General features: G+C 39.2%; 1 protein-coding gene across 2 annotated transcripts in view; it reads right to left on the reverse strand.

The window, feature by feature from the left end:
- The window catches only part of pmepa1 (prostate transmembrane protein, androgen induced 1), a 56,602-nt gene that overhangs the window by 13,419 nt on the left and 30,480 nt on the right, over positions 1 to 12,703 (reverse strand). Inside the window, exons 1-2 of one of the 2 annotated variants that reach the window (XM_023267605.3) lie at positions 5,112 to 5,387; positions 1,336 to 1,490 (exon numbers count right to left, since the gene is read on the reverse strand). In XM_023267605.3, the coding sequence (XP_023123373.1) occupies positions 1,336 to 1,490; positions 5,112 to 5,169 (213 nt within the window). In that variant the 5' untranslated portion in view covers positions 5,170 to 5,387. Of the gene's footprint in view, positions 1 to 1,335; positions 1,491 to 5,111; positions 5,388 to 12,703 lie in introns of those variants that run through there. The other variant, XM_023267596.3, reaches the window with a different exon arrangement.

The following is a 12,703-nucleotide window of genomic DNA, read 5'->3' on the forward strand; positions in this document are numbered from 1 at the left end:
CACATTTGTTTATTTGTTGTCTATATACACTACTGTTCAAAAGTCTGGGGTCACCCAGACAATTTCATGTTTTCCATGAAAACTCACACTTTTATTCATGTGCTAACATAACTGCACAAGGGTTTTCTAATCATCAGTTAGCCTTTCAACACCATTAGCTAACACAATGTAGCATTAGAACACAGGAGTGATGGTTGCTGGAAATGTTCCTCTGTACCCCTATGGAGATATTCCATTAAAAATCAGCCGTTTCCAGCTAGAATAGTCATTTACCACATTAACAATGTCTAGACTATATTTATGAATCATTTAAATTTATCTACATTGAAAAAAATACTTTTCTTTCAAAAATAAGGATATTTCTAAGTGACCCCAAACTTCTGAATGGTAGTGTACATAACATTGTTTACATGCAACAAGAGTTGTATTGCTCACGGCATATTTCCTTGGAATAAATTCCTTTTTTTGAATCCCTTAAAGGTACTGTATATGTCAAGAGACTGACGACAAATGATTGATATATACCCTCTGAACCTAAGAACTTTCTCTGTGTTTTTTATTGCACTATAAACTCCTGCACCTCTATGGAAACAATACAACCACAGCTAGAAGTAGAGAGAACTCAAAAATGTCCTTGTGCAGTATGACGCTGTTATAATGCCATAAATGATTTAAAAAAATGAAAATCAAAAAGTGAAAAAACTTTTCTCCAGGTGTCAATTGCTAAAACTAGAAGAGCACTCAGCACAGTACTCCTCCAAGGCTGTTCATTCCCCCATATGGCATTGTCAGAAATGCAGCATTTGTTTTTTATTTATTGATGATCAGAAATCACGGTGACATAGAATGTGGCCATTTAATATAGATGTACCCACAAACAAAATGACCTTGTACTGAACACAGGCGTGTGTTATGCATGTGCACGTTATGTACTGATACTGAATCGTGTGATCTAAATATGTAGCGGGTGGCAGGAATAGATGGGACTCAGAAACACCCCCACAGTTTACTCAATGATCCTTGTACAATTTCTGACGGATAAGTCCTAATAAGTCCTCAGGTGGTGGATTTGTAGTAGGATTTCAATCATGTGATCATCAGCAGGCAGCTGACGTAGTGTTCACTTGTTGTCATAGTTAAAGTGACGCCGTGCCGCTATCTGGCAATGATACAGAAATCTTTGAGAAATCTGTGGATCTAGACTATAAGTCACATCACTGCCAAAATCTAATCACCAGATCCATTTCTGCACAGATAACGTTAGTGTGGGTAAAAGTGAACAGAGTAAACACAAGTGTGACGGAGGTCTAGGTGTAAACGTGGTGTCGGACTTACATTGGCCAATGGCAGGTGTCTCCTGCGTGTGGGGGCGTGTCTGGAGAGGAGAGAGCGTGTTGATAGGCGGTAGTGGTTCAGCAGGCAGGTGATCACCACCACCATGACCATCATGACCACCACGATCACCAGGATCTGGACAAACTCCAGCTGGGCTGCAGCGGAACAGAAACAAAGATGGAGGTCAGTTTGTGAGACGAGGAAAACACAATTCAACCTGAAGACAGAGTTTGAGAGAGAGCTGATGTTCACCAGGAATGGGAGTCTAAAGAATATTTTCATCATAAAGAGTGTAAGATGCAACAAACTAGAGATTATAAATCAGGATATCTTGGCCTGCTGCATTAATTTGGACCATTATTTTCTATATTGTCCCAAAAGCCCCCACTGTGTGGTAGAACTGATTTCCACTACTGCCCCTGAGGAACATAATTATTATCCTGTTATTAAGTTAGAAAGCAGTTACAGCTCTAATCCCGACTAACAGGTTTCTCAAGTTTTCTTTCACAAAAGGGCAGTAAAACACTGCTGCATTTACTCACATAAAATAATAAGCCGTTTTCAGTTGTTGATGTTTACAGCATTACATTAATGGGATATAGAAGGGAAACAAATACAAGAGAAAGAACATCCAAAAACTATGTATTGTTTTGTATACAATACGACAAATGAAATTGTGTTTGTAAGTCCTACGCACATGTACACTGGCATTTGGCTGCATTTGTTAAAAAAAAAAAAAAAAAAAAAAAAAAGTTGAATGGATTCCTGGATGCAAAACTGATCTGAGGAACACAGACTACATACACTACCATTCAAAAGTTTGAGATCACTTAGAAATGTCCTTATTTTTAAAAGAAAATCATTTCTTTTCAATGAAGGTAACAGTAAATGAATCAGAAATCCAATCTAGACATTGTTAATGTGGTAAATGACTATTCTACCTGGAAATGGCTGATTTTTAATGGAATATCTCCATAGGGGTACAGAGGAACATTTCCAGCAACCATCACTCCTGTGTTCTAATGCTACATTGTGTTAGCTAATGGTGTTGAAAGACTAATTGATGATTAGAAAACCCTTGTGCAGTTATGTTAGCACATGAATAAAAGTGTGAATTCTCATGGAAAACATGAAATTGTCTGGGTGACCCCAAACTTTTGAATGGTAGTGTACATGCATATTAACACATGTAGCAGAGTCACGTATCTGTATTTATTCCTCAATCATCAGAAAAACAGTACAAACACTAACAAACTTGACAAATTGTCAGGTGGTTAAAAATATGGAAGTACAAGCATGAGAAATAAATTCCTATTAATCTGTCACATCGGAAATAAAACCTCAGTCACAATAACAAAACAAGAAAAGTACTCAGTGTGCGCAGCACTTTGCCAAGGCTGCTCAGTCGTATCATTTTTGATGGATAAGTAAGAGACTATAAGCTGCATCACTGCCAAAATCTAATCACTTGGTCCTTGTGTCATTTCTGACCTTCCCTGAAAATGTCATCTAAATCCGTTAGTCTGTTTTTGAGTGATGTTGCTAACAGACGGACAGACAGACAAACCAACGCCGATCGTCATATAACTCCGCCATGGGGTAACAACACAACATGAGAAAAATAGATTATATATGAGAAGAAAAAAGATGTGGTTTGAATTTAAACGGCACTCCAGTATGTCAGTGTGTAGGTACATGGCCTTTTCACGGTCTAACACTGAAAATTATTTAGCTTATAAAACATATTTTAAAAATGTGGCATCTTCAAATGACCACATCTCACATTTAAATTGACGAGTGCAGCAGCAAATGCTTCTGACTGACATTTTTGCTTAGTGCCTGAGTATCACAAGAGTTCGCAATTAATTACTGATTTGAGACTATCAGTTAATTGGTTTATAGTGTCAGTACAGTTTGGCTAAAAATGAAATTATTGCTCTATAAATAAAAAATAAAACACACATCTATTGTGGCTAATAGCAGCAGTTTCAATACAACGAGGTTCATATATTTTCTGTGTGATGAGAGAAAAAAATAAAAGGCTTTTGGACACACACACACACACACACACACACGCACACACACACACACACACACACACACACACACACACACACATAAAGCCAGACTAGACCAGACAGACAGACAGGGCTAGCTTTGTTTAGAGACAGTCTGCTCTAACTACCCCCCCCCCCCCCCCCCCCCCCCCACACACACACACACACACACACACACACACGCAGCTTTTTTTTCTCACACTTTTTTTCCATGAGGAGCAGCCAGAGGTCAGGTCCAAGTCAGGCACAAGAACATAAAGTAACCTGCAGACAACAACAACAACACCCAGACTGGTTTCCAGACAGTTCTCACAGTCTGGCTGTGTTCCTTTGACCGTCTAAACTCTTACACAACACTGGGAGACACACACAGACAGTCAGGTGACTCCTATAACTCATTCATGATATTTTCTGAAAGCAACCATTCATATATTATTCACACTAGAGCTGTATTTGGACGCATTAGATCCACGAATCAGTATGAATTTACCCAGTTTGCCTCACACAACCAGATCAACATCAGTTAATTTCACATTTTTAAAATCACAAACCAGTTGTAGAAAAACTGGACAAGGTCTTTAGGTGGAAAAGGTTTAGCTGCTTTTACTCACATTTGTTTTTGCAGTCTGGTATTCGTCTAGACTTTTTAGTGACATTCCTGTTTTAACCAAACCTGAATTGTTTCTCAGAGGTCAATAACCTTCTGCTGTGAGGCCAACTTCACCCTTTAACCACCAAACTCCACTTTCAGAGTAACACACAACTCTGTGGCAAAGCTTCTAGATCCACACAACAAATTAAACTGCCGGAGCAGAACCGGAGTCCACTTAAAACTACAGAGTTTATGCAATCTGAGGTCGTTTTCTTGGAATATCTTGGTAATGAAAAGTTTTGATCATTTAATTTCCCAGTTATTCCTCAAAAAACATGTTTTTAATACTATTCAATTTACAGTTCTGCTTTAACTTTTATACTTTTAAAGAAATTGTAATATTTGTATTGCTACCCCCAGTTCTTTATCACTGATAATATCATACAAGAGGTGATGCACAAACTTGGAGGAAGAGTGGAAAAATGCCAACAAAATGAATGTTGACATTCTATTGCTATTATGTGCAATATTCTTCTTTTTCAATCATCAAAATGTTCAAAATCTGTTATAAAGTGAAAAATAAACCGATTTCAAACATGAGATCATTCCCGAGTGGACAAAAATGTAATACAAACAATAACAGAAATGATTCTGAACCAGAATGACAAAAAATGGCAAAAAAAAAAAGATTGTCATGTTTGACCCACTTATGAAAGAGAGTAGGGTCTAATCACATATGCAGCTAAGGGTTAAATATTTTCACAGGAAGTATTCAGTCATTTTTACACTTTGCAAAGTCGTCCCGTGGGCCGGATTGGACCCTCTGGCAGGCCGATTTTGGCCCATAGGCCTTATGTTTGACACCCCTGCCCTAAAGCATCAAACCGCCACATTTAAAAAGCATAACCGGAGAACATTCTAGTATTTTTAAAATTTTTTTTTGCTTGAAAAATGACTTCCAGCTCCATTTCTTTCAATCCAGTAATTTTTAAATTTAAAAGAAAACAACAAAAACCTGAGGAATATTATCTTCTTTCTTGAGCTCGCTGCAGCAGCCTGAGAGAAGAAAGCCGCAGCCACGGAGCGTCTGATAAAACATAGATGTTCTCCTCAGATGAGACACTTACCGCACAGTTGTGTCTGAACACAGTTGTCATGGTTGTGGCTCCCTGACGACGGCTGCATAGTCTCTTCGCTCAACCAGATCTCTATCGTTTTACAAAAAGATGTTTGTATTCCAGCGATGAAAACCTTTCCCGTTGCGAAAAAGCTAAAAACTAAACCAAAACAACCAAAAAAAAAATAAAGGAAATTTCCCTCTGCAGCAGTGAACCTACATGTCCTGCGGATGCTGTGTGTCCTCGCCGGTCGACACTCACACTCTGAACCTCGCTCAGCTTTGTCTGCAATTTTTTCTCACACGCATTCCCACACTGTCCAGACGCATATTGAGGAAACAGCTGACCGGACCCTTCCAGCCTCCCCCCACCCACCCACCCACCCCCACAATGGCTGCAAACAAAAGGGGTCAATGGGAGGGGGTGGGGGAGGAGGGGGAGAGAAAGAGGGGGAGTGGTGGGAGCGTCTGGGAGAGACAGATGGGTCAGAGGGATGGACGGAATAATGATGAGAGGAGGAGGACGGGGAGTCTGGAGCTGGACGTCTCTTTAGGATTAACAGACTCTTATCCTTAATAAATGCTTCATAGCATCATATAATGTCGTATAAGGAGATATAAAGACGTTTGGATCAACAATAAATACACAAAGCCAGACATATTTAATATTAACATAACTTTGTAACTTTGATTTAGTATTGAAAGGAAAGAAAATAAAAAGAAAATGTATGATATGATTGTTTTCAGCATTGTTCAGTAAAGGCAAAGATTTACAGATGTGGTTATACACACATTTAACTTCTATATGTTTTGTATTTTATTGTTGAGAATTAAAATTTTACAATGTTTTTTAATATAATTTATATACACTACTGGTATATACACTACTGTTCAAAAGTTTGGGGTCATTTAGAAATGTCCTCATTTTTGAAAGAAAAGCAGTTTTTTTCAATGAAGGTAACATTAAATGATTCATAAATACAGTCTAGACATTGTTAATGTGGTAAATGACTATTCTACCTAGAAAGGGCTGATTTTTAATGGAATATCTCCATAGAGGTACAGAGGAACATTTCCAGCAACCATGACTCCTGTGTTCTAATGCTACATTGTGTTAGCTAATGGTGTTGAAAGGCTCATTGATGATTAGAAAACCCTTGTGCAGTTATGTTAGCACATGGATAAAAGTGTGAGTTTTCATGGAAAACATGAAATTATCTGGGTGACCCCAAACTTTTGAATGGGAATGTACACCTACAACATGTTTTTCAAGTGTCCACAGGTGTTACCAATACCGTTAAAAAATGGTGACTCTACATACTATAAATATTCTACTGATTACAGTTTTATTTGTCTCCATATTTGCCTCAAAACGTTTAAATTGAGCTAATTAACTTCATGTAGATTAGCTTAAGAAGTACTATTAATTCAGCTGGTTTGAAGTTAGATCCACTCTTGATTCCTTTCAAATGAACAGTTTGCATCACTGTAACTTCATTTTAAAGAAAAAAGAAGTTTGGAGTTTTTCCAATTGAAATATTTACTTAACAAAGATGCTTGTCATTTTTTTTTGTATGATTTTGTCACTTTTCTTTGCTCTGTAATGCTACTTGGAAGAAAACCTTAATTGAGTTGCAGCTTAAAGTTTTGAAGAAACTTGGACGTCGTAATGCTGACGGAGCAGTAAACCTCATTTTAGCACTTTGGCTGGAAAGTTTAAAAGTACAAAGTAGAATTTTACCTAAGTAAATTTAAGCATTTTACTTTAAGTGCAGCTCAAATGCAGTTTTTACAGTGTATAGTTGGTGAGAGTGCAGACAGAACAGTGGACTATTTAAAAGTATGCACATATAACATATATTTATATTTGGGTTTGAAACGCAACACACTGGCTATATTGTTACCTACACTTCATTTCTGAGAGCGCAGGAAAGGAAAGAAAGGAAAGGAAATGAAAGGAAAGGTAGGGAAAGGAAAGACAGGAAAGGAAAGGAAAGGAAAGGAAAGGAAAGGAAAGGAAAGGAAAGGAAAGGAAAGACAGGAAAGGAAAGGAAGGGAAAGGAAAGGAAAGACAGGAAAGGAAAGAAAGGAAAGACAGGAAAGGAAAGGAAAGGAAAGGAAAGGAAAGGAAAGGAAAGGAAAGGAAAGGAAAGGAAAGGAAAGGAAAGGAAAGGAAAGACAGGAAAGGAAAGGAAGGGAAAGGAAAGGAAAGACAGGAAAGGAAAGACAGGAAAGGAAAGGAAAGGAAAGGAAAGGAAAGGAAAGACAGGAAAGGAAAGGAAAGGAAAGGAAAGGAAAGGAAAGGAAAGGAAAGGAAAGGAAAGGAAAGGAAAGGAAAGGAAAGGAAAGAAAGGAAAGACAGGAAAGGAAAGACAGGAAAGGAAAGGAAAGGAAAGGAAAGGAAAGGAAAGGAAAGGAAAGGAAAGGAAAGGAAAGGAAAGGAAAGACAGGAAAGGAAAGAAAGGAAAGACAGGAAAGGAAAGGAAAGGAAAGGAAAGGAAAGGAAAGGAAAGGAAAGGAAAGGAAAGGAAAGGTAAGGAAAGGAAAGGAAAGGAAAGGAAAGGAAAGGAAAGGGAAAAAGGGAGGAGAGAAGAAGTTGTGGGAGTTTAGCACCAGCTGACAGAACAAGCTGTCAAGGACACACAGATGGTGAAACTGGCATGGCAGTATGTTTAAGTGTCTCTCTGTTCCTTTATGCCTTCGACAATAACAACAGTTCTCTTTAATAGTCCATGTGAGTGTTTACTACTACTAATATTTTTAGTCTGTTTGATAATGTGTGTGTTTGTGTTCCCAAACTATCTGGAAGCCAAATATGAGCTTCAAGTTGTGATATTTCATAGAAACTTTATTCTATGTGTCTCAAATAATAATTTTAAAAAAATTGCCAAAAATAAACCAAATAATCATCCCAGATTCTGCAAAAAAAAACCCCAAACTATTCTGTGCTCCTCAGTGCAATTAAGAAGCCATTAGTGACCCACTTCGGGGCAAAAGTCATTTAATAAAAATTCAGAGACTTTTCAGTGGGACTAGGCTGAACTGCAGGCTGTGCTCAGCAGTAAAATACCTAATGACACCCATGGGCACAGAAGAATGCTGTACATGTTGCAAAATAAATAACCAAAGAAAGCGAGCTTTATGCCAGTGAACACAATTTTGGGTTCTGCTTCATTCTAGCCGGTTGTTCTGTTTCCATAGAGGTTCAGGACTTCATATTGCATTAAAAAAAACATGAGCCCACGGTGAGTAAAAATATGACTAGAGCAAATAAAATAATAAACAGCCAGACACTGCCTGGGGTTCAGGAGGTTAAATTTCTCATCTTGAACGCCCTGCATTATTCAGAAAACAGAAGTGGAAGTGTAAAAGTGGAACTAGTGGACATGTGACTGTCTGATGAACTCAGTGACCGCCGTCACGCTGACTGAATGTCCACATCCTATAGGTGGAGTCCTGCTGGGCAGACCCTCATCTAGTCCAGCTGCAAACACACTCAGCTCCTGTTGCTGTCCTCATGGGGTCATGTGCTTCATGTTGCACACACTAGGGGCAACGTTTCCTTTTAATCTAAATATCTGGGCAGCTCTGTAGCACACATTTAACGCATCTGTCAGTAGTTTACAATTTAATATTGATGCAGAAATGGACTTTTAGAGTGTTTTTTTTAAGCAACAGAAGTCATCTGAAATGTCAAAGTTGTAGTAGCTATTTTTTCAGTTAAAAACACAAAATTGAACTCATTAAGTTCATCCAAAGGAAAGGAAAGGAAAGGAAAGGAAAGGAAAGGAAAGGAAAGGAAAGGAAAGGAAAGGAAAGGAAAGGAAAGGAAATTAAAGGAAAGGAAAGGAAAGGAAAGGAAAGGAAAGGAAAGGGAAGGAAAGGAAAGGAAAGGAAAGGCAGGAAATAAAAAAATAAATGGAATTAAAGTTAAGGAAAGACAGGAAAGGAAAGGAAATAAAGACAGGACAGGAGAGACAGGAAAAGAAAGGAAAAGAAATTAAAGAAAAGGAAAGGAAATAAAGACAGAAAAGGAAAAACAGGAAAAGAAAGGAAAGGAAATTAAAGGAAAGGAAGAAAGGAAAGGAGGAAAGGATCTGGGCAGCTCTGTCGCACACAGTTAACACATCTAACAGGAATTTACAATTTAATATTGATGCAGAAATGGACTTTTAGAGTGTTTTCAGCAACAGAAGTCACCTAAAGTGTCAAAGTTTTACTAGCTACTGTTATCATTCTGCTTCCATTCAGCTTTTCTGATCGTATTTGTCATAATGCAGTAAAAAAAACCTTGTATGCTACTTGAGAACACGACTTATCAGCTCCAAAACATGGGACGTCAGCCTCCTCTATCTTGTCCTTTCGCATTTTTCATGCTTTTTTCCATCTATCGCCTCTTTCATTTTCCCTGTCCTTTATGTCTCTCCCTTCTTCCTGCACACTAACAGGCAAATCATTTCCTCACCTGCAGTGTCAGTCAATCTCCAAAAGAAACAAGATTACACAATAATACTGATTTTCCCACTGTAGCTAAGCACAGCAATATTGTTTTTCTGCAATATTTTGACCATTTTTTTCATCATGTGAAGATTTAAAACACATTATAGAGTCTACCAAAGCCTTTCACCCTCTTTTTTTCATCCTTCCTCTCCCTCAAGTTCTTTATCGGCACTGTCTCACCCTTTTAAATTTCAGGAGCCTTTTTGGCGAGGCAACAGTCATTTTTAAGGCAAGTATGCTGAAAAACATCCTGAAGGCTAAAACACGCTTCAGCAAAGACACACAATAAAACTGTTCCTTTGGTGTGCAGAAAACGGGCTTCTGGGTGAGTCGCTGAGGCTCCAGAGTCTCAGCTCCACGTTGAAATGTGCAATCCAAAGAGACAACATGCGACTAAAACATGGAGGCCGAACGGCGCTCAGGGTTTAATGACGATTTATTCTTGCAGCAACAGAACCCTGCATTCAAGTTTGCACTCGTGCTGCATCCAGAAACAAGAAGTAAAAGCAGTCGCTTTCCCCATCGTAATGACCTGTAAATTCAATAGAATGTTCTATTTATCTAGAATAAACTTCTCGTCCACTTGTTTTGAACAGTGTATTCATTTTCTCTGTTTAAAAGATGCTGTTCTACTCTGCCTAAAACAAATTCTCAGTCTTTTTTGCCTTTAAACTGTCTCAATTAAGCGCAAGTGGCATCTTCAGCTTGCTTGTTTCATCTTATAGAAATGCAAAACCCCCAAGCATTATTGTAAAGGTTATTACAACATGGAAATGTTTTTCTTGTTTGCTAATTTTTGACAATTTCAGCTGATATGTCAGTGCACACACTATGCTTAAAGATAATATGATGTTTTGCATCAAAGAATCTTCTTGGATTTTCAACTGTCTGACAGCCTTTGAACTCATCGTGTGTGATTTCCAGTATCTTTGGGGGGGAATCACGATATTTAATAAAAATCACTTTATTCTACATGTGTCAACAGTTTGTGCTGATCAGATTTTGTAAATATCTAAAAATTCAGGGTATCTCAATAAGAAATCTTTGGTGGCGCAGGTCTGATCAACATCCATGTGACAAAAATGCTGGGACTTTTGGGCTGAACTGCAGGCTGTGTTTACACAGAGTAGAGTTGAGGCAAATAAAACTGTAATCAGTAATATGCAGAGTCACCATTTTTACAGTATTGGTAACACCTGTGGGCACTTCTGATTTGTTCAAAAGTTTGGGGTCACTTAGAGATGTCCTTATTTTTGAAAGAAAAGCAGTTTTTTCAATGAGGATAACCTTAAATGAATCAGAAATCCAGTCTAGACATGGTTAATGTGGTAAATGACTATTCTAGCTGGAAACGGCTGATTTTTAATGGAATATCTCCATAGGGGTACAGAGGAACATTTCCAGCAACCATCACTCCTGTGTTCTAATGCTACATTGTGTTAGCTAATGGTGTTGAAAGGCTCATTGATGATTAGAAAACCCTTGTGCAGTTATGTTAGCACATGAATAAACGTGTGAGTTTTCATGGAAAACATGAGATGGTCTGTGTGACCCCAAACTTTTGAACGGTGGTGTGATAAAATGTCAACCAAAATCACTGCAGCAGAGATGTGGTTTTATAGACGTATGCTACGTAATATCTTATACAGACAGAATAAGCACATTTTTTGGACACATCATAAGGAAAGAGACCCTGGAATATATCATCACAACTGGAAAAATGAATGGGAAAAGAGGCCGAGGCAGACAGAGGATGAAAATGATGGATGGACTGACATCATGGCTAGACACTGGAACAAGCAACAGTCACAATTCAGAAAGCAAAAGTTTGGATTCGATGGAGAGAAGTGATCGCCTACGCTGAATGGCATGGCATTTGATTGATTGATTTATGGCAATATAACTTTGTTAAATTGCACAATACACATCTTTCTCCTTCTAGCCATGGCTGTGCTGCTTCCATAGAGGTGCAGGACTTTATATTGCAGAGTTGGTTAATAATCAATCAGCCACTCAATAAACAACTTCCTGCTGTCCTCTTACTGTCCTCGTCTGACTCTCAGCACTCAAGTTCTTTCAACTTTCCTTGTGCAGCAAGAAAAAAAAAAGAGCCATTAAAAAGTGTTCCCTTGTCGGCGGTGTTGCATGAGAGGGACTGCTGATCTGTTCCCTCCCTCTGTGGTGTTGTCTAGACAGGAGGAGGCTGTGGGCCTGGCAGGCAGGCAGACACTCCATGGTTAATCTAAAGCAATTAGCTCATTTGTCATACGCTGCCTGCTCTCCGTCTATCCGCCTCCTTTTCCTCCTCCTCCTCCTCCTCCTCCTCCTCCTCCTCCTCCTCCTGCATTCAGCTAAAGGTCACAGCCGGTCATTGCCGAGTCAGATGGCTCAGAGGGAGAGAGGGAGAGCCGGCAGACAGACATGGAGGGGGAGAAGGCAGCAGGACGGAGGGTGGTGGTGGTGGTGGTGGTCAGAGGAAAAGAAGGAATGGAGGAAGACGGGGAGGGAAAAAAAGGTTTAGTGGGAAGGATGGGAACAAGTCAGAAGAGCGAGCAGGGAAGGAGAACGGAAGGAAAGGGGCAAGAAAGAAGAAGCAGAAAATGAGAGAGAAAATAAGCAGTTATGGAGCTAAAAAGAGAGAGAAAAGAAGAAATCAATGATGAAAGGAGTGGAAAGTTAGAAAGGGAAGGAGAAAAGGGCAGGAAGAGAAAGAGAGAAAAGCTCGCTAATTCCTCCCCCCCTTCCTCAGTCCTCGGATGACTCGACAGTCTGGGTAGTCAGAAATAGCACAGACAGCTGTGTGTGTGTGTGTGTGTGTGTGTGTGTGTGGCAGAGAGTGTGTGTCTGTGCATGTGTGTTTATGCGTGAGTGTGTGTGTGTGTTGGAGAGGGAGAAAGTTATAGGTCATAGGTTCACACAATTTGCTTGCCAATTTCCATGAGAAAAGCTATAGGGGGTCGAAGAGGGGTTGGGACAAACACACGCACACACACATGCACATACACACGCACACACACGCATGCACAGAGACACAATCACACACACAATCACACTCTCCATTGACTTTGGAAGCCACGGTCACGGAGCAGCCAACAAGTGTGG

This window comes from Amphiprion ocellaris, chromosome 5 (genome assembly GCF_022539595.1).
Source record: "Amphiprion ocellaris isolate individual 3 ecotype Okinawa chromosome 5, ASM2253959v1, whole genome shotgun sequence".
In the NCBI taxonomy this organism is placed as follows: Eukaryota; Metazoa; Chordata; class Actinopteri; family Pomacentridae; genus Amphiprion; species Amphiprion ocellaris.